Source organism: Nelusetta ayraudi, unplaced genomic scaffold, assembly GCF_046127955.1.
Source record: "Nelusetta ayraudi isolate G7.1 ecotype Tasmania unplaced genomic scaffold, CSIRO-AGI_Nayr_v1 ptg000042l, whole genome shotgun sequence".
Taxonomy (NCBI): Eukaryota; Metazoa; Chordata; class Actinopteri; order Tetraodontiformes; family Monacanthidae; genus Nelusetta; species Nelusetta ayraudi.
The window spans coordinates 1762200-1786063 of NW_027466092.1; the positions used below are offsets into that span (position 1 = coordinate 1762200).

The window sequence follows — 23864 nt, forward strand, 5'->3', positions numbered from 1 at the left end:
CTTAAAAGACAGATGGTGTTACATTAAAAACATGCAACATTGTTCTTAACGGCCAAATAATTTCAAATACCTGCGATTAAATAACGCCAATAAATCTGAATGGCGCTCTGATGACGCGATACTCCCATCTGCTGGTGTATTTTGGGAACTGCAGCAGCAAAGTTTCTCTGAGAGGAGATGTCGCGTTCTGATTGGTTCGTTCGTGTTGCATTCAAAGATCGCTGGAGCTCTGAGCTTTAATTGGCCTGATTGAATTGAACAAAATAAATACAATTGGAAAATATTTATTATAGTTTCTTGTAAAGATTTGATATGATTTGAATTTACGTGGGAATAATTTCTTTTTAACAAGGCCGTTGATGTAGAACATGTAATATTATTCTTATTTTTATGCACATTCATCATATTCTATATACATATATATTTACACCAGTTCACTTATTTGGCGTGCTCCAACTATAAAGCGACTGTGACTTGATCTTAAAAGTGAATTATAAGGCTACACAGGGCGATCTCGATCTCAATGTCTACCCCTCCGCTGGTAAACAGCACGGGAAACACGCGAACGCAGCGTCTGTGTCCATCATTTGCACTTCCTCTCTCGCAGCATCCACATACACACACATACATACACGACACAGGGCTCTCAGACCGGGCGACAGCACCGACCGTCTCATGTGTGAGAGGCTGAAGGCGACATACGGCCAGGATGACCATCAGGAACACTCTGCAGGACTACGGCCAGAGGTTCCGGCCGCGGATGGCTTGTCTGAAGAAGGTAGGCTACTGTCTACGGACAGGAGGCGCTGGTGTGGTCGCACCTGCGGACGCACCTACAGAGGAGGCTCCTTGCATGTTTCTCCTACGTAACGCCGGGCTGTGGAGCTCCGCCGGCGCCTCGGTGCTTCTGAACTGTGTTGGCATTTGCTCTCTGAACGTGAGCCATGGAATGACGTTTATATTTTCAACAGGTCCCTCTTAGCAACGATGGTTCTGCCTTTCATAAATACTTTTTTTTTTTTTTTTTTTTAATTTTTTAAATATGTATATATATATATATATATATATATATATATATATATATATATATATATATATATATATATATATATATATATATATTGAGCTACCTAACCCTCTGATTCCGTGTTGTCTCCAAATCGCATCATGAAATGGCTAGAGATGAGAGGACATAAAAAAAAAAATCTATCGATGTCTATATCCCGTCTTATATGCATGCAAATCCGGACGTTATCTAACTTATTTCAATTACAAAAAAAATAAGAACATTTGTAGGAAGTTGGCATTTAAAAAGTACACACACCTATGAGATAAGATAGGGAATAGTGATTTTCATTTTTGTTTTGCTTCAACCTTTCCACCGTGATAAGGTCAGTCACTTTAATAAGCATTAAGCCTGGATCAGTATCAGCACCTGCATCTGAGAAAGAAGTTAATCACTGGCAGCATCAGCCGCAGCCCGTCACTTTGTGCGCATGATGCTGCTTGATTCATCAGCACAGGTTCATTCACACTGAGGGAGGGAAAAAAAAAACCAACAGCGTATGAAATGAGTTTTTTTTTTCCGCTCAAAGAGACTTGTTGAATGGTTTCAGAGGAGCGCTCGCGTCAAGCCTGATGTTTTCGGTCCATGAAAGCCCACTTTGGTCTGACCCAGCCAGGGCTAGAGCCACTCCGCCATGACTTCAAAGCAGAAAGCCACTTCAAACAGCCCCTGGGAGTCAGCGGCACACACACACACACACACACACACACACACACACACATAATGCCACGCGTGGTATCTAGCTATCTAGCTCGCCACTACACACACCTGTGCAGTTGATTCTGCAGGACCAGATGATGCGAGGATGCTGGGAGAGGGAGAAAAAAACACCTTGTTCAGAGGGCAGTGACTCACTGCAAACCTCCCACACAAGCCAAACAAAAGCCATTAAATCACAGCCCGGCACCACACCGCCGTCTCACCTCCCCCCAGCCTGTCAACACAGCGTGGAGGTTCGTTATGATTGTTTTGGACCGAGGGCGGTGTCGGTGACAGAGTCAGACTAACGCACCAGCAGCGGGAGGTTCTGACTCCACGGGGGTCCTGATCTAAGGGCGTGTTTCCACTAGCACCTACTCAGCTCGGGTGGGCGTGAGTTGTCTCGGTACGGGTGTGTTCCCGCCGCAACTTGGTACCAGTTCCGTGTGGGTGGAGTTACCACAGCAAAGCGGGCGGAAACTCCCCTTGATGTTTGTTATGCCCTCTGTGTGCCCCAGGACTCATAGGTTTTTACTATTTTCTATTTATGATGATTTCTCAATCATCTGAAAATGTCAAATTCTATAAACGGGGCATTTTAAAAATGGAGTTGTTTTTTGGGGTGGATTTGGTGGACGACTCGCTCTCATGTTTGGTCAAAACCTCGAACCAATCAGTGCTCTGTTCTCTGTTGACGTTGTCTTTTTGGTCCCTGATCGGCTCGCTTAAAACCCCAGTCAACTGAAATGGTGCCTGTTGGTAGCAGTTAGCACTAGGGATGTCTGATAATATCGGCCGGCCAATAATATCGGCCCCATATTAGCATTTTTTGTAATATCTGTACATATCGTTATCAGTTTTTCCTCCGATAATGAAAACCTGCTAATGCTGGGTTTCGCCAAATGTACATGATTAAGTGATTGGACAGTATCGGCTTATTGGATATCGGCAAAAAGTCAATATCGGACACCCCTAGTTAGCACTTAGCCGAATAGGCAGAGTATTCATTTCTCTTGCACCTGTGGTAAGACTCACGAGAACCTTTTGAACACTTTGACTGTGAGCAACTAACTGACTTTATTCCTGGCTGGTTGACCTCTGACCCCCACCTCCACCCCAATCCCCCCTGGTCTCCTTCTCAGCTCACCGGCTTGTTCCCCTCTGCAGGCGGAGAAGGTGGTGCTGGAGATGCAGGACCCCAGAACGGGAGTGAAGTGGCAGCCTCAGAGGCTGGTCATCACCACCATACCGCACGCCATCACCGGTAAACACCGCTCGCTCCTTCGCACGCACACCGCTCGCAGACAACGAGGCCCCCGATGGTGGCGGTGCACGCACACGCAGCTCTTGATGTTGTTCAGCAGCTGGTTGAGTGATTGCGCCTGCATAGTCTCACTGGAGGCTAGCACAGATTGAATCTCCATGACAACCCCGCGGTCTTGGAGTCAGAGAGAGAGGGAGAGAGAGAGAGGGTAAAAAGTAGGAGGTAAAGGAGGAGGAGGAGGAAGAAGAGGAAGAGGAGGAAGAGGATGGAGCGGCTGAGAAGAGAAACAAAATGACTAAGAGGGACAGACACGAGATCGGCATGAGAAAAAGAAGGGGAGGAGAGGGAGGAGGAAGAGGAGGAGACAGGGAGACAGTAATTGCCTCGTTAACAGTCCTTCCTCTTCTTCTTCTTCTTGCTTTAATATCTATTTTCCTTTTAAGTATTATTCCCCTTGTCTTTTTTCTCCTGTTTCTTTATAATTTGACTTCATCTCCTCTCTTTAATCTCTTTCCTCTTAGTCTCATCCCTTTCCCTTCCTTCTCCCGTGCCTCCTCCTCTCCTCCTCCTGGATGCTGATTGTCTAACAGCTGATGTTCTGCTGCTCCTCAGGTGAAGATATTGTTGCGTGGCTGGCCGACAGGTTCCAAACAGGTGCTGAAGGTGAGAGACACTGCTGCCGCCTCCGCCGCCGCCGCTGTGGCTCTCTATGTCATTTCCTGCACACTTGACGAGGCTTCCTGTGTCTGTCTCCAGAAGCCTGGAGTCTTGGCTCCATGCTGGTGGCGCTGGGATACATCTACCCTCTGCAAGACCACAAACGCTTGGTCATCAGAGCTGACACGTCCCTCTACCGCTTCCAGGTGAACACGTCAACGCCACTTCCTTGTCTTGACCACATCCTGAGCAACATTAACTCTCCTTTGGTGATTTCCTCCAATAATCAGACGCCGTACTTCTGGCCGACTCAGCAGTGGCCGGTGGAGGACACAGATTATGGTGTGTTTCACACAAACCATCTGCTCTCACTTCCCTCTCAGTGAACCCAATCAATCAATTTACTTTTATTTGTAAAGCGCTAAATCAGATCCAAAGGCGTTTCAAAGCGCTTTAACACAATCAGAGAGAAAAGCAACTGGTCCCTCCAGAGCAGCCAGCAGCAACAGTGGGCAGGAAAAACTCCAAACCTCCAGCCGCCGCTGCTTCTGGAGGGGCGGAGCCATCTGCCGCGACCGGTGGGGCTGAAAAGGAAATGGAAACAAATGAAGAGAAAAAGAGAGCGAGATAGAGATAGAGGTAGAGTCCAAGTGGCAGACTGGCCAGAGTGAGTTGCAGTGAGAACATCCGAGTATTGACAAAACTCTCATTATATTATATCCATAAAGATATAAATACGTCCATAAATAAATGATTCAAATCTAGAAATATCAACTCTGCTTCTGTTCATGCCAGCGATCTTCCTGGCCAAGAGAAACATCCGGAAGAAGGGGATGTTGGAGCTGCACGAGCAGGTGAGAACCAGCGACCCTCCCTCCTCCGTCCTCCCATCTTCTTCCTCCCTCTTTCTCTCCCCCCACTGAGGAATCATCTCCCGTCTTCAGGAGCAGTACAACCGCCTGCACAAGTGGATGAATCACAAATGGGATTTCATCGTGATGCAAGCCAAAGAGCAGTACAGGTGGGCTCTGTGTGTGTGTGTGTGTGTGTGTGTGTGTGTGTGTGTGTGTGTGTGTGTGTGTGAGGAAACAGTGAGCTGCCGCTGGATATTTTCAGGATTGTGTTTCCATCCCGGTGTTGCTGTTCTCTTCTTCTTCTTCTTCAGGGCGGCCAAGGAGAGGAAGAAGCCAGACCGCGTGGTGTTCGAGTGCCAGGAGAGAGCCTACTGGGTGGTGCACCGGCCGCCGGTGAGAGCAGCCACCTCCATGTCCTCACCTCTCCTCAGGCCCGCTAATTATCTCCACCCACGGTGCCTCATTAGTGTAGGAGGTCCAGGCCAAGGAAAAGGGCGCCGCTTATTAATATTTCACCACTGGAGAGACGGCTACATTCCCCCGTTCCATCTTGGGAAGACCCAAACTGAATCCGAGTGTGAGCGGACCAATCAGAGCCGCTCTGAGGAGATAGAAAGAGAGAGAGAGGCAGGGCTACAACCAAGCCGGTGGGCCACAGTGGGTTTTAAAATTTGACAGAGGGGCCAGAGCAGGAGCAGGTGGATGGAGTGTTTTGGTGAGCCACCTCAAATATATAATGGGATACGTAGAAAACATGTGCTTTAATGTCAATTCAAAAAAGAACCAAAGCAAAGTTACAACAGGGGTGAGCAAACTTTTTAACTGGTGGTCCACAATGGGTTCTTTTTTTTTTTCTTACATTTTTTATTTAGGAATTGCAGTAAAATGCAATACAGTGTATGCTCTCAGATGGTACAGTCAATATTTGCCACTCAATATATATATATATATATATATATATATATATATATATATATATATATATATATATATATATACATATATATGTATATTTTTTTTTACAAAACTGAACAAAATACAAAATATCAGGTATGTTCTTTTTGAAAACTTTTAAACCAACGGGAAAGACAAGTATACATGAGAGCTGGAAACAAAAAAGAAAGGTCTGTCAGTAAGATTTAACATAAAGTATAATCATTAGGCTCACCAAGACATTAAACAATTGAAAACAAAAGGGGCAGATTCATCTTTTCAGCTCTTCAAATTATAGGGCACCCACTTGGTCCAGTGTTCAATGAAAGTGCTTTTCTGAAGGCGCAGGGAGAAGGTAATCTTTTCCATAAGGTATATGTCATTCACTATGCTGATCCATTCCAGTATCGTAGGTGGTTCAGGGTGCAACCAATGCCTAGTAAGGGCTTTTTTGCCAGCGTTTGTCAAGATAGCAAGTAAATATTTGTCAGTCGTCTGACCTGTGAGTCCAAAATTCCTAAAAAATAAAGTAGAAAACTGCATAGGTAGACTAGTGTTAAAAAAAGCCTCTTAATATTTTGTGAAGTTCTGTCCAGAAGGGCTTAACCACTGGACAGTCCCAAAAGATATGCCAGTGATTGGCTTCCTGGTGTCCACACTGTCTCCAGCATACAGCTTCTCCTCCAGTAGAGTATGCCTTTTGTTGTGGTGTAATAAAGAAACAAAGCAAACACTTCCACCCAAACTCCCGCCACACATGAGTCACACATTTCCACTGGGATTGACCAGGGCCACAGTGGGTTCTAAGATTTGACGGGCTGGATCAGGAGTAGCATATTAATACTTTAATTCCTGTCTTGTCAATAACTGACAATCATGAAAATCGCCCTTTTGAAGAAAAAAAAGGAAAAAAATAAAATAAAACAAGGCTTTTTAAATCATAGTGATACCACAGGAATGTGAGTTTATATCTGCTTAAAATGTTGTTCAATTGTTCATTGTGTGTGTGTGTGTGTGTGTGTGTGTGTGTGTGTGTGTGTGTGTGTGTGTGTGTGTGTGTGTGCACAGCCAGGGACGGTGAGTGCCATGGACTACGGCTTGGACCGCCGTGTGGACCCCAACGCAGACGAGGTATCAGGTGAGTCATCAGGTGTCTGAGCTGCACAGCCAGAAGATCCAGTCAGCTGATTTTCCTTAAGAGGCTTTAGTGGCTGAGAGCAGCTGCAGTGTGTTCTTACATTTCTCTGTGTGTGTGTGTCTCCTCAGGCCTTTTACACAGAAGCTCCGCCTCTTTAAAGCCATCCAAAATCCTTGTCTGCCCGCCTCTGCTCATTTCCCATTGAAGAAAATAAGAAAGAAATTAGCAAATCTGCAGCAAAATTGCTTAAATTACAAATGTGCTTTTGTATTTCCTCTCCCCTACAAACATGCAAAACATATATGCTTGTGCAAAAATAATCCACACTGAATCTTTAGTAAATGTTTTTTCCCCTCCAGGCAAAAACTCCTGACTTCTATCAGAGAATTGTGAGTTGGTTTTATTTAATTTCTGTATTTTTTCCTTCACCTTTTTCAACATTTTCTCTCTCGTTCATCATTTTCCGTCATCCGTCTCAGCTCTGAACTGTTTCTCTTGACATTTTTCACATCCAACATCTCTCCTGCAGATGATCTTCACCCAGCAGTCCATCATGAGGCCCAGAGTCAAGTCGTCCGTGTCCATTGGCGCGTAAGAAAGTCCTTCATCATCCTCACACCCCAACCCCCTCCTACCCTCCACCTCTGGTCGCAGAATTCTCTCCTTTTTATTTGATTATTTTAGCTCGACTTCCTTTCCTCTCTCTGCAGACTGGTCAAGTATTCCGCCACCTACAGCAGCCACGACCCCTTCCTCTCCAAGTGTCTCCCCAGCAACCCCTGGCTCACCGATGATGTCACATACTGGACCCTCAACATGCCAAAGTCAGTCCGCCGAGGTCGACAATGCTGGACCTGTTGAAGATTTGTTGAGCTTTAACTCTATGTGTGTGTGTGTGTGTGTGTGTGTGTGTGTGTGTGTGTGTGTGTGTGTGTGTGTTAGTGTGGAGATTCCCACTAAGATGCGTGTGGAGAGGTGGACCTTCAGTTTTGGGGAGCTGCTCTCAGACCCGCGGGGACGAAATGATTTCCAGCTCTTCCTGAAAAAGGAGTTCAGCGGTGAGGCTACAGCAACTCTGACAGGAGCAGCAGAATCTCATTTTCAAGCGTGATAGCGTGAAAGAACATCAACCTTCTTCTTCTTCTTCCTCTCCTCTTTCTCCAAACTGTTCCAGGAGAAAACCTGGCGTTCTGGGAGAGTTGCGAAGATCTGAAGTGGGGCACGGCGGCCACCATGAGGGAGAAGGCGGAGCAGATCTACAAGTAAGGCCTTGATTTGTTGTCTACGTCTAGGATTTAATATTTTTTCTTTAGTTCAGTGGAGCTGCAGCAGTGAGGAGCGATGTGGTCAAGAGTGGAGGAACACTTGAAGGGAATCCGCTCTGCCTGCTCTGCCTCCACAGTAATCTGCCTCCAGGATTGCGACCTGATTGGAGGCAGTAATAGTTCAGTAGCAACATTAAGACGTCAAGTCTGTCGGTGGAGAAAGTTTAGAGTCTAAGCTTGAGACTCATCAGATGACAGATGACAGGTTATGCTCAGGTTTCAACAATCTATTAACATACAAGATTCACCATGAAGTTCTTTACCATCCATCCTATACAGCTGCTTCACTCAGGGTCGCAAGGGGTGGAGTCTATCCCAGCTGACATCGAGTGAAGGCGGGGTTACACCGTTTATCACAGGGCCACAAAGAAAGACAAAACAACACTTCACACTCGCACCTACAGACAGTTTAGTTCCCAGTTCCCCTCAGGAGCATGTTTTAGGTCTGTCGGAGGAGCCTGAGAACCTGGGGAGAACCACACAGGCACAGGGGGAACATGTATGCATGCATTTTGTTGCTCTATCCGAAAAAAAAAACCCAACCTTTTCTTATGAACTTTCTATGACATGCTATTTAAAATGAAATTGAAGTGGTGGTTGCTGTAGATAAAACAATAAAAAAATAAATGTCAGCAGCAGCCTTTAGTGGTCAGAAAGGATATTGCAAGTACATACACAGAAAAAAGAAAATTATACTGCACTGGCTACAAGAGTCTAGGAACATACATGTGAGGTGAATTGGGAACTCCAAATTGTCTGTAGGTTTGTGTATACCTCTTTGCCTCTATGTGCCTTCGCCCTAATAACAGCTTCAATAGACTCCAGCAGACCTCCGAGACACTGAGCTCAGGAGGAAGTGGGTATAGAAAATGGATGGATGGATGGATGTATATTGCAATCAATGTTAATGTTTTGAACACCTAATGTCACGCTTTGATCCCAGGACGTTCCTGGCCCGCGGCGCCCCCCGGTGGATCAACATAGACGGGACCACGATGGAACACACCATGAAGGGCCTGAAACACCCCCACAGATATGTCCTGGACGCTGCACAGACGCACATCTACATGCTGATGAAGAAGGTCAGTAGTCGAGCCTGCAGGAAGGGGGAGGAACGCTGCCTCCTCCCAGCCACACTGAACGACCCCCTCCTCCCTCACCCCCCAGGACTCGTACGGCCGGTACATGAAGTCTTCGGTGTTCAAGGAGACGCTGAGGAAGGCCGTCTGTCCCGAGGAGCACAACTTCAGGTGAGTGGCGGCGTCTCTTTTCAGGCGCGCCGGACCGGCTGATCTGACTCTGACCTCCTTCTGCTCCTCTGTCCGCCTCCCAGCGAGGCCCAGCTGGAGCAGAACACCAGGAACCGCCGGCCCAGTCTGAGTCCCATCGTCCTGCGGCAGATGGAGCAGGAGCAGAAGGCCAAGACAGCTGCCGCCGTTGACATCACGCAGGTCATGAGCAAACTGAGCAAACAGGGCCGTGTTGCTCCGCCTCCTGCCTCAGCTGCTGCTGCTGCTGCTAATAACTAAATGAAAATTCAATCAGGATTTTTATTGTCGCTGAGGAGACTTTTTAGTTCATTTCTGTTTCATTGTGTCTCGTCGTGCGTCCTGCTGTCCATCTTCATCACAAGCTGGCTGGTTGTTAGCTTTAGAAGGACATTTCTGTATGTTTTTGTTGTCGTCATATAATAAAATGCCCATAAGCCACCTGACAATCATCTCTTCCTGGTCCTGGTGTCATTTTGTCACACTGCTCATCTCCTCATTAACATTTTTCTGTTTCACATGAACGATTCTTTCTTTTATTTCTGCCCAGCATCCATTTCTTCTTTATGTGTTGTCCAACTGAATGGCAGAAAGGTGAGAGGAAACAAAATGATTTTAGAGGATGAACCTGCTGCTGAGATGCTGCAGCCTGGTCTTTACCTCACATCCTGTTAAAACACTATTCTATTGTATACAATCTTTATTTCTTGTGTAAAACCAAATTTCACCATCAAAAACTGTATTTAGGTCGAAATATGAAATATGTGTGGCTTTTCAAGTAGCAGCAGACAAATAATGTTTTAAACATTTATGTTGTTGCTACAAACTTTTAGAGGAAAGTCTCGACTCTTTGATGTCCACTAACTGCCTGTTGCCCTTCGACCTCTCAGCTGTGCCGCTTCACCACGCCCGTCCCCCACCTGGCCGTCTACACCGGCAGCTCGGACTTCCCGGCCTCCCTCCCCTTCCTCGCCAACAGCAGCACGGCCTGCCCCTCCCCCATCAGCGTGGCTTTGGACAGCGTCTCGGCGTGTGAGAGGCGGCTGGAGGCCCTCGAAGGGGACGGCGAGGGGCCGCACGCCATCGCTGCCGCCTCGGCCGCTGCTGCTCCGCCCCCGGCCGCCCACGGGAACGCGTCCAAATCCGGGGTGGGCGTATCCCTGCGCCGCCTGCTGAGGCGCAGCTGCACGCCGTCCGCCGTCTTCGCCAGCCTGTCGCCCAAATGTCCCTCAGCCGCCGGGACAGGGAGCCGCATCCAGCCAATGAGCCCGGACCAGCCCAGCCAGGCTCCGCCCAGACGCATTTCCAAGTGAGCGTGACACAATATATCAACCATTCATCTTCTATACCCGCTTATTCCTATTCAGGGTCACGGGGGTCTGCTGGAGCCTATCCCAGCTGTCTTAGGGCGAAGGCAGGGTGACACCCTGGACAAGTCGCCAGTTCATCGCACATATATCAACCAATCAAGTCCATTTAAAGCCTTATAGGTTATAAGCAGAACTCTAAAATCAGCTCTGGCCTGACTAGGCAGCCAGTGAAGTGACGCCAAGACGGGAGTTATGTGACTGTATGTGCTTGTTCCTGTCAGGATTCTGCAGAGTTTGGTACAAGTTGAAGGCTTCTTGTGGTGCAGTTAGGGAGGCCAGAGAAAAGACAATCACAGTAATCCAGTCTAGAAGACACTGGAGCATGGAGCACAATCTCAGCATTGCGAAAAGATAAAAAAGGGCGGATCTTAGCTACAATGTGTTGCGCAGATGAAAAAATGCTGTCTTGGTTACTCCCCTAATATGAATCTTAAAAGTCAGAGTCGGATCAAGAGTAACTCCTAGGTTTCCTCCTAGAGCTCGCAGTAATGACATATGTCATCTATGTATGACGGTGTATTTTAGCCTGCAATGACAATGAAATTTCGCCACTGTTGCAAATCTTCTGAATTGTCTGATCAACAGCAAACACAGTCACTTTTTCTCATCACTAGATACTGTTAATCTTACAAGGACTAAACCTTTAAGAGATGAAAGTCTCAGTCTGAGTGATTTTTGTTTTGAAAACCCACTTCCTGTTGCTGTGGTGTTTCCTGATCAGTTTTTTCCAGATTAAAGTGGACATCCCTCCCGAGTGCCGGATCTACCCCATTGAGTCGGAGGACGAGGACGAGGAGAGCAGGGCCGTCTCTCGAGGAGCAGTGGGCACCAAAGAGATCATCTGTCCGTGGGAGAGCCTGGCCCCGCAGAACGGGACGGGCTAATGGCCTATCGGGATGCCTTCTCCACCTCCGTCACCCTGTTGTTGTTCTTTTTAAATCTGTGTCTGTCTCAGCAGGAGGCTCCTCTCCCTCCACTGAGTTCTGACCGGGAGGAGAGTTCTAATACGGCCCAGCAGCACCTAAAACCTGGGCGTGAAGGGGCCACGTGAGCCGAGTTCTCAGCAGGCCACAGACCTTCTTCAGCAGCAACACAGACAGAGAGCTCCTGGACGTTAACACACTAGAGAGTATTAATGTGCCTCCATGTATGTCTGACTTTAACTTCTTTAGATCTCAGATTCATCACATCACTGTTTCCCATGAAAAAAAAATTCTGGCCAAAACTCCCCACAAATGAAAAAATGTCCTCTTTTACTTCTTCAACTCAATGCTTTTACTAAGATTTGTGCTGAAATGTAAGGTGCGTTCCAGAAAAAGACCCTTTGTGACGTCATAGATGATCTGCCCAAGGTCAATGTCAGGTCACAAAAGTAAACCTTCATCGCCTTTATTGCCCTTTGACCTTTGGGAAGACACAGCCTTCTGCTGGACTCGGTGGGTACTACTTTCCACAGACCATGCCCAAGTATTAGTGCAGAAAAAATAACTAAAACCAAATTTAACCTGGATGAGAGTCAATGAAAAGTTGATAAATTCACCAGCAATGTCAATTAATCCCTGTGCTCACAGAACAAGGGTTACTAGGGTACAACAGCCTAGGCCCCCAGCCTGATGTTTTATTTAACCTATGACAATATATCAAGCAACAAATCCTAAATAATCTGTGAGATTAAACTGACCGAAATAAGTATTTTCAACATTTTTTTCTGGGACCCTTGTGCAGCTGTCACAGATGTGAGGCCCAGTTGAGCCAGATATTTGTATTGGTGGTCGGGTTTTTAGATGGTTCAAATGAGAACCAGGAGGAGCTTCGGAGAACCTGAGCCGTGTCTTCATTCAGCAGCAGCAGCAGCAGCAGCAGCAGCAGCAGAAACTATTTCATGCTTTAAAAATTGTCCACAATCAAGCTGTGATGCGCTGAAAGGTCAAGGGGTGTCTCCGTGGAGATCGGGGCCAAAGTGTTTACACAAAATATAACGTGTTTGAATATTTGTTAGCCAGCAGATGAGAGTTTTTAATGGAGTAGAGACATGTTCTGTTTAGTGCTGCTAATTAGACGTAGATGCCTCAGCTCACACTTTCTTACCTCTCGCACACTTTGTATGTGGAACTGCCCAACAGGTGTAGGTGAGATGGGGGGGGGTTACTTGAACAGGATGTTGGTTCAGGCCGTCTCCTTTGTATCTCACTGTGTGGGCGTCGCCCTGCAGCCAGTCGTTGGTCTTTTTTCCCTCTGTGGATGGAGACTGTCAGAATGTAAATCTTCATGTTTACAGATGCAGGAATGTGAAAAACTCCCTCCTCCCCCGACTCTGTTGTGTTTGATTTGTACATTCCATGGCTTGTGTCAAGTGCCTCAATAAATGACTCTCAGTGACTCAGTTGCTCATTTGATTTTCCCAATCAATCAATCAATCAATCAATCAATCAATCAATCAACACAACCAATCAACACAACCAAAGACGTCTTGAAGCACTTTAACATAATCAAGTGAAAACCAACCGAACCCTCCAGAGCTGCAAGGAGCCACAGCGGCAAGAAGAACCTGATGAAGAGCCCGCCTCCAGAGGGGCAGAGTCATCTGCGTTCACCTTTTGGTTGTCGTGAAAACGAAAGTGAGTTGCAAAAACTCTCACAGATACAGATACAGATATGAATATGTGTATAAATGTATAATTAGAACAAAAAAAGAAAAACATATATATGAATGTATATACATATATTATTCATATATATATCCACACACACACACACACACACACACACACACACACACACACACACACACATATATGTATGTAAATGTATGTAAAGATGTTTAATTAAATTAACACAGCCCCTGTAATGGACAGAGAACACAATTAACATTTTCTTGCAACGTACTTTGCTGTCAGTGGATGCTACTGGATCACAGTGGAGAGGTCACAGGACAGGGGCCAGAGGTCTTGAACCGCCCTTTGAACTGGCAGAGAAACACCTGAGCTGACGCTGATTGGCTTGACTGAAAATTTCCCTGAAATCAGCGTTTGAGGGGCGGTGATAACAGACAGACACCACTAGATGGCGAGACAACAATAGGAATGTTCGTGTGTGCGAGTGTGTTTGGAGCCCAGAGGAAGAAGACTGACAACATGAGCAGGACACCGACTCCTTGATTCTCCCTTTGCTGTTCTTATTCTGATGTGTAAGTCATTATGTATTTTTTCATATATTTAGTAAACAAAACATTCTGGGAACAAATACAGAGGTGAAATTTTCTTTTTCTCTTCTGAGATCTGTTTCTAATCCTGACAAGGTCAAAATGTCATGGAGTTCATGTTGCTGTACATTTTCCTGCAGATTTCACAACCTTAGCCTCAACCATTTTTAAATGATCACACACACACACACACACACACACACACACACACACACACACACACACACACCACATAGGGACATCCAGGCCTGGTTGCCACACAGGAGAAAACTGCAGAATTTATGCAGCGACTCAATATTCATTTGGAGTCTGAATACATTAATAAAACACGTTGCGTGCGGGAGCATCTTTTAATGAAACCCCCTGTGTTTTGCGCAGCATCGCCCTTAAATAATCGCTCAAAACATCCTGGTCATGACTCCACAATGCTGTTTTTTCCCCCTGTATTTTGTAGGTCAGAGTGTTTACGAGTTATGGTTGGAAAACACACGTACACTTCAGTGTTATAAGAAATCATTGTGCTGCCGCTGTGATGAGGCACCAGGTTTAAATGTCCTTTGTGCAAAAAACACTTTCCTAAAATGTTTAAGTCGATGAAATAGTTCTGGTAGTACCTCCTTTTGATTATCTCTCCTCTAAAAAGCCCAACCCCCATCCTAATTCCTCCTTTCCATCACGGACTAATAAATTCTATATGGAGAGCAGCAAAAACAGTCCACTAATATACTGTACCTTCAAGTCTAAAAGTCAAGTCTTACATTTTAAAACAATTTTAGCTACAGTATATATATATATATATATATATATATATATATATATATATATACATATATATATATATATGTATATATATAAATACATATATATATGTAGTATATATATATATAGTATATATTTGTATATATATATATATATATATATATATACATGCGCACACACACACACATGCACTCACACACACACACACATATGTTTATATGTAGATACGTAGATATCCTTATGCATATCTACATATGTGTCGTTTATTTATATAAATATTTAAATCTTTATATACATTCACTCCCTCTGGCCAGTCTGCCACTCTAACTACTCTCCCTCTCTCTTTCTCTCTCTCCCTCTCTTTCTCTCTGTGTCTCTGTGGTCCATCTTTGACTTCTTACTTCTGCTGACCCCACATTTTGAAATATCCTAAAACATTTCTTTGAAAAATATACCCTCTCTGTGACATCATAAAGGGTACTGAGATTCTTGACCAGACTGACCCTCTGAGGCCGTTCTTCCAAACAGGTAGAACATCCACCGACTCAAAACAGTTTTAGCAGGAGGCTATAAACACAAGGCTAACTGAGACTTGAACATTTTGGGACGAGATAACGGGAACAATAGAACATCTGATTGATCTGCTTTTTTTTTTAAACAAAAAACAGAACAGAAAAATCCACTTTTATAAAAATCCAATCTTTCTGTCTTGAACCTTTATTGCTGTTGTTCTCAAGTCCAGCAGGTGGAGTTTAGTCATCACTAACAGCAACAGAGACGGTGCACAATTACACTTACACACAACATATGCCTGCACACACACACACACACACACACACACACGCACACACACACACACACACACACACACACACACACACACACACACACACAAGCACCCGCACGCAAGCACACGTGTCGGCTGCTGTGCGTGACCTCAACGTGACATGATAAATGACCGAATCAGACGCTGTAATGAAACCCTGCACATTTGGCTGCTGCTGCTTGGTTATGCATCTGTGTTCCTGTGTGTGTGTGTGTGTGTGTGTGTGTGTGTGTGTGTGTGAGAGAGAGAGACAGAGAGACAGAGAGACACAGAGAGAGAGAGAGAGAGAGAGCGATGGAAAGGGAGATCACACAGAACCTCAACCAGAATCACTGACCACTGGCTGGAGAGGAAGCTGCCGCCGACCTTGAAGCTTCATCCGTCTCCTCGCTCCTCCTCACCCTCCTTCCGCCCCTCCGTTGACCTCTGACCTCCAAATGGCCCCCTCCTTTAATTCTCGGCCTCCTTCCTCGGGGCTCGGGGGTCATTATCAGTGTCCATAAACCTGTCAGGATGTTCGGTGGCGTGTCCCCGAATTCCCACTGATTTAGTGATTCTGTTTTCTGCTTTTGTTGCCACTCGCCTTTTTCCTGGCACGGACACGACGTGCTGAGCGCCGCGCAGGTCACGTTTTTTGACAAACAGAAGCAGGACAGTAGGGGTGGGTCAGCGAGTCGGATGACCTCTGACCTTCACAGAGCTTCTCCATCAACATGTGGATGTTATGGAGCCCTGCGATGATGATGATGATGATGATGATGATGATGATGATGATGATGATGATGATGATGACGATCGAGGACAAAATAAATCTTTTTCTTGTACTTTAGGTGCAGAAACTGTTGGCGTGAAGGAGAAGCCAGACACATAATGTTAATCAGAGCGTCAGCCATTCATCCATCCATCCATCTATCCATCTATCCATCCGCCTGTTTTTGCACTCCTGCATTTCCGATGGACTGTTCTGTTTTCTGATGGCAACTTGCTGAGTCGACTGGAGACGATTAAATTCAGCTTTAATTAGAACCTGGATCCCCCAAAAACGGTGTGTTTCCTCAACAGTTTGATAAGAATCTAAATTTAAATTCTCACCATGTACCAGCAGATGGAGTTTTTTTTAGCAGCTGCCAATCAGCATTTATCTTTGTAGTTGTGACACTCAAGGACACTCAAAACGTTCTCCATGACCTCTTTACCGGACGGACGCAACATGAATCCAACACTGTGGACGTCTACTGTCGCGGCTGTGAACACAGTCGAACTGTGAAAAAGGTTCTGTTTGTTTATGAGGCGCAAACGCAGAGTGAAACACCTTCGGCTTTAACGGTAACTTATCAGGATTAGTCGACACTGTGACGTTTGACCGCTGAGCCACGGAAATCCCCCACACTGTGACGCTAAGCAGATTTATTTCGCTGCAACATGAGTAATGCTGCCGACACATATGTAAACGTGCCTATATTCATGAGTAGTCTCGCACACGCACACACACACACACACACACACACACACACACACACACACACACACACACACAGTGAGAAGCACACTGGTGCATACAATCTTTGTCTCAGGAGAAATTGTATAAATATCTATCGGCCTTGAAAATGTCAGCCGCTCTGAAACAAAGAGCCAATTTATTTATGGATCTGACACTCCTGACGGCTCGCAGCTATTTTCTGCTTTTCAAAGTGTGTCTTGTGGAAGTGGGAGAGGAAGAGGAGGAGGAGGAGGAGGAGGAGCCAGGATGGAGATAAAGGTCCGGCCGGGCTGACCGGGAGCTCAGAGAGGTGTGTTGGAGCTGATCCACTGCTACTTCAACCCTCACCAGAGGAAAAAAAAAAGGGAAAGAAATTAAAGTCCCGCAGGAGGAAACGTCCGGCATCAAAGAGTGGCGTCGAGTGATAAAAATATCACAAATGTGGGCCAATCACAGCTCCTGAATCCCAGCCTGATGGCTGCTCACTGATTGATTGACTCTCTCTCTCTCTCTCTCTCTCTCTCCCTCCCTTTCTCTCTCTCTCTCTCTCCTTCTCTCTCACTCTCTCTCTCTCGCTCTCTCCAGTCCACTGCTCTCACTGCTCACCTGCTGATTTAAACACCTGTGTGTGTTGAACACACAAACACACTCTTCCACATGCGAGTGAGTCCGAGGCTGCTGCCTCTCCTTCGTCTGGTAGGAGTTTATAGTTTTCCAGTGGTCGCTCGAGGTACTGCAGTCAAAAATCCCATAAAGTCCCAAAAAAGGTCAGAAAATCTCCAGAAAATAATTTGTATTCAGTCATTCATATCACATGCTGCATCTTGGCTCGTTCTGATTGGCTGATGTGTCCTGATGCATCATGGGAGTTACAGAGGCACGATGGGAGGTGATGCTACTGCTACATGCTCTATAGGACCGCATGATTCGGAAGTAAGTAAACAACTTTTTTTTGACGTATGCGCTAGATAACTAGCATCTCCATTGAAATGGATGGGCTACCATATTGGATCCTTGGGGTTTGCGCTGAACAGTGGTGGGCCATCAGGGCCAGCTAGGCCTTCTCTGCTGGTGCAACCATCCTTACAAAAGCATTTTCTTCTGTTAATATGATTATAAAGTTATTCTACATAGTCTGTTCTTTTCACATCATATAATATCTACTTTGTTGCGTTTCTTTCATTGTCATATATTACGGTAGAATTTTATCCAATCATATTTCAGCTAGCTTGTGTTGCCTGGTTTTATGGAATCTGCCTGAGGCGGCCAGCAGAATCGACACTGTAGGCTCCTGTGCGCTGGAAGTGAACGGACCACAGTTAGTTGCGATCACCAATCAGTACTTGAATATGCGATGCCAAGACCCGGTTTTCTGGTGCGACGCCCTCTTCTGGTTCGCCTGCCAGTTTCCTGTCAACTGATTGCTAATAAAGCTGCTCAGAGTTCAACCTCAAGCTCTTTAATCAGTAGAAGCTAGATGCAGCGATGCTGTTCCGCTGAAACGCCTCTTATTCAGGTTCCTCGGGCCGCTGAGCAGACGGCAGCGCTGATGTTCCACACAGCTGACCTCACGACTCTCCTCAGTTGTGCAGATCTGACCTGCAGTGGGAGTGCTTGGAGTCGCTGGCACAACTTTTGTCTTTGGTCTCTTTGCTTTTTTTTTGGAAGCCTTGTTTTAAATATGCAATTCTTCCTTTGGGGCTCTTTGTAACTTTGTATGCGCGATCACTCGGTGGTGTCTAATTGCTGTGCGGAAGACGTCGTTTTGTGTCTGACTGAGACACTGTGTTTGCGGGAGTTTTAAGCTGCCTGGTGCTTTTTTCTTTTCCGCCAATATAATGAAAGCTGGAAGCTGCAGAACTTTCTGGAACTTCGTTACAATCACAGTGTTAATGAATTCAGAATCTTTATATTTGTAGGAATGTAAAAAAGTCAGAATCATCTCCTTGAGTTTTACCTCATTAAAAAAAACAAAACAAAACCCCATGTCAGTCCCTTTATTCTTTTGCCCATAAAGCAAAACTTTATTGATGTTTAAATTCATTGCAGCAGGTGAGTTGATGCTCTGACTTTATGGTTCCCTGCAGCCTGCTGTTGCAGGACTGATGATAGCAGACAGGTTCCACACAGAGCACCAGTGAATCAGTGGAAGAACTGCAATGACCCAAACTGACTCTATTATCCAAATATACATATCGTCACAGCCGACAGGCGGTGGAGAACTTTAAAAATAGTGTGAACCTGAATGCTGCCTGGCTAGCAGGCTGTCCAGCAGGACGATGACTCACTGAACCTGCCGGGACCTCCAGGAACGTTCTCCTGACTGAACTGCAAATGAATTGTCCCCCAGGCTGCCTTCAAACACAGCAATGGCAAAGGCTAAAAACGGCTCTCACGGTCAAATAATGTTTTCTTTCCAATAAACAGCATCTTAAATGGAAACCTTTCAAAAGCAGGTATGATAACAATAATTGGAGAGGTAAAAACAGAGGACATTAACAAATGATCTGTTTTAGGGTTTCCAGTTTTATTTTGAAAATCTCGTCTGCCCTTGTATTTTCTGCACTTTCACATCCTGTTCCTGTTTTTCCCGCCAAGTGTTTCACCTGTGTCTCGTCGATCCTGTCCTTGATTGTTCTCACCTGTGTTCCAACAGTCTTGTATAAATAGTCCTTGTCTTCCTTTCTCTGTGTTTGGATTTGGAGAAGGTGTTGGACTGTGTCCCTCGGAGCATCTTGTGCGGGGTGCGCGTGGAGTCCTCTGCTAATGGCTGTCCTGTCCCTGTATGCCTGGAGTAGGAGTCTGGTTCGCATTGCCGGCAGTAAGTCAGACCTGTTCTAAGTGCATTTTTGACTCTGGCAGAGCTGTCTATTATTTTCACGGGCAGAATTTCTAGGTGCTGCCAGGAACTGAAGGGGGTCCGGTTTGGGGACCACTTGGTTGCATTGTAGTATCTGAAACATTCTGTTTGACCACTTGGTGGAGCGAAATCTCACAAATGGGGTCTGGAAGTACAGAGTACAGGAAAGGTTGGAAATGAAGAACCTTTTTGATGCGGCCTGAGATTTAAAAAAAGTGCTAACAATTATCCCCTAGTGGCCAGTCAGGGTAGTGCACTGAACCGGTACACCAAGGCCCTTCCCCCACAAAACAGTTTATTTCTGTACGCAAGAAAAGACACTTGTTGTTGTTGTTGTTGTTGTTGATGCATTAAACAAATCCTGCAGCTCTGCTACACAATCTGACCCAGAGGATTAAATTAAGTGTTATTCTGCAGTGACACACGACGACTTCTGGCAGGCGCCGGCACTACACAATGAACCAGTGCGTTGCACTCCACGGTGGCTACAGTAGCTGCAGGTGTGGAGGTGGTGCCTGCATGTGTGGAGCCTTGACAGTTTCTTTTTTTTTTTTTAAGAGAAGTGTTCCTGCAGAAACTCAACGTTTCACACATCACACACAGACACACAGACATACACACACACACCTCTTCAACACACAGCTGTATAGAATTAATTACGCGGCGGCTGGTTGTCAGCGAACTTTCCCCTGCCGACATGATTGTGTTTGCACCAATCTGAGTTAATCTGTGGACGCGGTGGCCGGAGAACATATGCGTAGCGTCCAGCTGCCGACATGAGATCCCTCCGAGAACATCTGCTCCCATTCAGCAGGAACCCGCCCCACACACACACACACACACACACACACACACACACACACACACACACACACACACACACACACACATGCAGACGCCTGGAGTCACGCGCCCCGCGTCTCAAACACTCTATTTTAACACCCGTCGGTATTTATAGCTCCTCGTTATAAAGGCGCGCAAAGAAGAAGAAAGCGGCCTTTTATTAGAAGTGATGCTAACCTGCGAAAGACGCCGTCGCTCTTTAAAACCACGAGACGCCTGTCGGACAGTGTGAGTGGAGGCAGGAAGAGGGAAAAAAAAAACAGTTTGTCTCTCCACCAACCAAATTACTGTCACAAGTAAGCCGCGGAGGGGAGGGAGGGGTGAGGAGGGGCGTGAGAGGCAATCAAAATTCTCTCTCCTTCTCTCTCTCTCTCTCTCTCTCTGTCACACACACACACACACACACACACACTCGGTATTAGTCTCCCCTCTCAGCGCGCTCACACTCATGCATGTCAACACGATTCTGCTAAACACGACTTTGAAACCTCGCGCTCCCTTTTCTGCAGCGCGGCCGCCGTGACGTCACCGCCAACTCGGTTTTGTTCTGGCGGCTCCTGCAGACTTCATCTTCTTTGATCCACACGCATGGCCGCACACAGCGTGTGCACGCGCGCGCGCACACACACACACACACACACACACACACACACATGCTGTCTCACAGTTTGCTGTCTGTGTTGTTTGTTGTGGAGATTGTGGATTTATTCATTGATCAATTTTAAGGTATTTTTCCAAAGACGCTTCACTCAACTTCACACAGGCAGCACGCAGAACGATGTCTTTAAAAGGGACAATACGGGATTTTCATCATTGTCACATTTAAGGTGACAATAACTGGTGTGTGTGAAACTCCAGTGGTTGTTATTTCTTCTAGGGGCAGAGGGACACGTGACACGTCCTCCCTGTCTGTTGACATTCAGCCCTTTATGTATTTTGTTTATAAAGTCGGCTCCAGCAAAAGTTGCACCCCGACAAGGTTGCGAACGCCTCAGACATTTGAAGGCCAAGCTAAGAATGAGGCTGAGGCATCGAATTGCCTCCAGGGTGCGACTTGAAAGTTTTTCTTTTTTTTTTTTTTTCTAATCTCTTTCATGGGAGGAAAGAGCTGTGAAGAAAACACTCATTTTGAATGTTTGTTTGTATAGAAAAGGGTTAAGTTGAGGCCACTGGACTGGGTTTTGCTACCTCGAGGACGTGACGTCTTCTTCGTCCACGTCCCCCTCTACACTGAGATGACCTGGAAGACTGAGAACCTTCACCGACAAATTGTTTGTTTGCACGTCCAGAAATGATCCGAATCGATCTTCAACTAATCCAAGGTGAGAGCGGCTGTTGAATTAATAGCCAAAATCAGGCCAATAAACAGGAGGATGGAAGCCTGGAGGTGGAGGGGGGCTGAAAAAAAAAGGGGGGGGGGCAATGAAAAAGAAATTCCATCACAGAAAAAAAATTCTTGGAAAGTGAAACCAGGAGCAGAAAAAGGAGCATCACAGTCAGATGATTAGAGAGAGAGAGGAGAGAGAGAGAGAGACGGTCTGTCTGATGGAGAAGATGGAGTTAAAGAGGAAAGAGAGAGCAGGATTACCGGACCGGTGTAGAGAGAGAGAGAGAGAGAGAGAGAGAGAGAGAGAGAGAGAGAGAGAGAGAGAGAGAGGACGAGGACCTGCTCGCGAGGAGCTCCACCCGTCGCCCTGCTGCCATCTGTCCCGCTGCTGCACATCTGGATCAGCTGCTGGAAACAGAGCGCTGAACCCTGGAGGCATCTTCATCCTCCAGGGGAGTAGGAGGAGGAGGAGAAGTTGCTCCTCATCACCTGCAGGAAACTTTTTTTTTTTTTTTTTTGCCCACGCGGACCTCCGCTGCTGCCTGAGAACCCACAAGTTCCCATGGATCTGCGCCGCGTGCGTCTCCCGCCCCTGAGCTGGCACGAGGGGGGTGGTGGGGAGACGAGGGGGGAGGAGAGGGGAGGGAGGGAGGAGACCAGCGGGGGGAGACAACAGTGAGGCTGAGGAGCCTCCTCCTCCTCCTCTTCCTCCGGCCGCTCCACTGCTCCGCGTCCCGGCTGGTGGAGCCGGAGGGGATCTTCACACACACACACACACACACACACACACACACACACACACACACACGCATCTGCTGGTCCGTCACCCGCCTCCCACCCTGACGTCTCCTCCCCCTTTTATCCTCATTTTCCCTCCTCCCTCCCTCCTCCTCCTCTCTCTCTCTCTCCTCCCCTGCTCCCCCTTCTCCCCCTCTTCCTCCTCCTCCCCTCTCCACCACCCCCTACCCCCTCCTCCTCCTCCCGGCATCTTCAGCCTCAGCACCACTTGTAAACCGTCAACACCGGGGGAGGAGATCAGCGCACACACGGCGGCTGTCCGGCGGAGGGAGCCCGGACACACACACACAGACACAGACACACAGGCACAGACACACACACTGACCGGGTGTGAATGTGCACTCCTACAGGTGTGGTGGGGTGGGGGGTGAGGCAGGGGGGCGGCAGGTGAGGCAAAGGACGGACGTTCGGAGGGAAGCAGCTGGAGACACGATGGAGGGGAAGGAACTCAGCAGGCGGCACAGGTAACACACACACACACACACACACACACACACACACACACACACACACACACACACACACACTGGTAATTAGTCAGAAATTCATACTTTGTGAGAGAGACAGAAATAATACGAAGCTCAGAGGGACCGTCAGAGATGTGTACGCGCGCGCTCACGCGCTCGTGCAGTTGCACTCTCCAGCTTTTCCAAAGTGAAGAGTTTCCTGAGATGCAGCTTCTGCGCTGACAGAAACGGAGCAGTCAGTCGTTGCAGCAGCATTTTTCACTCACTGAGTGTGTGTGTGTGTGTGTGTGTGTGTGTGTGTGTGTGTGTGTGTGTGTGTGTGTGTGTGTGTGTTCGCACGCGCACGCGCGCGCGGCGGCGGCTTCTCATTCCAGTTTGTGTCATTTTCTAATTGATCTCGGATGTTGTCGCTGTCGTGTCAGTTTCCTGGTGATGCGCACTGATTTGATGTGCACTGATTTGTGTAGTGACTTCTCATTTTTCTCCATTAAACCCGACAAAATATCATGTTCCGGCACTGTGCAGGAAGCTGCCGGGTCGTGTTTCCCTCCCGGGTTTCAGGGCGACGCGTTCTGTCTGGATGTCTAAGTTTTCTGCGGCCGCCGGGGGTCCTTAAAGTGTGCCGACGGTTTAAAAACCTTCAGCTTCAGTTGACTTCAGTATGTTTTGTCGCAACATCAAAGAGTGTGTTTATTTATATATTTATACATTTATTGCAGCACATTCAC

At 46.7% G+C, this 23864-nt stretch overlaps 1 protein-coding gene across 2 annotated transcripts; it reads left to right on the forward strand.

Annotated features, from left to right (window-relative positions):
• The first annotated feature begins 21 nt into the window (after window positions 1–21).
• LOC142893238 (regulator of G-protein signaling 9-like) lies at window positions 22–12945 on the forward strand. 2 transcript variants are annotated; one of them, XM_076033612.1, is made up of 19 exons: window positions 22–778; window positions 2933–3029; window positions 3642–3692; window positions 3786–3892; window positions 3977–4028; window positions 4482–4540; window positions 4631–4707; window positions 4852–4933; window positions 6542–6604; window positions 6971–7000; window positions 7141–7202; window positions 7322–7435; window positions 7554–7669; window positions 7786–7873; window positions 8880–9018; window positions 9104–9186; window positions 9270–9387; window positions 10095–10513; window positions 11296–12945. In XM_076033612.1, the coding sequence occupies exons 1-19, from the start codon at window positions 710–712 to the stop codon at window positions 11456–11458; spliced, it is 1989 nt and encodes a 662-aa protein (XP_075889727.1). In that variant the 5' UTR covers window positions 22–709; the 3' UTR covers window positions 11459–12945. The 2 variants fall into 2 exon arrangements, with proteins under 2 accessions (XP_075889727.1, XP_075889728.1); XM_076033613.1 differs by lacking the exons at window positions 10095–10513; window positions 11296–12945 and having other exon boundaries at window positions 9270–9658.
• Window positions 12946–23864: the final 10919 nt, after the last annotated feature.

Excerpts from the sequence above, each read along its gene's own strand:
- LOC142893238 (XM_076033612.1), top strand. The coding sequence starts at position 710 with ATGACCATCAGGAACACTCTGCAGGACTACGGCCAGAGGTTCCGGCCG. Across the intron at positions 7,670-7,785 it reads CCTGAAAAAGGAGTTCAGCG|GAGAAAACCTGGCGTTCTGG; the intron begins GTGAGGCTACAG and ends AAACTGTTCCAG. Across the intron at positions 9,187-9,269 it reads CCCGAGGAGCACAACTTCAG|CGAGGCCCAGCTGGAGCAGA; the intron begins GTGAGTGGCGGC and ends TCCGCCTCCCAG.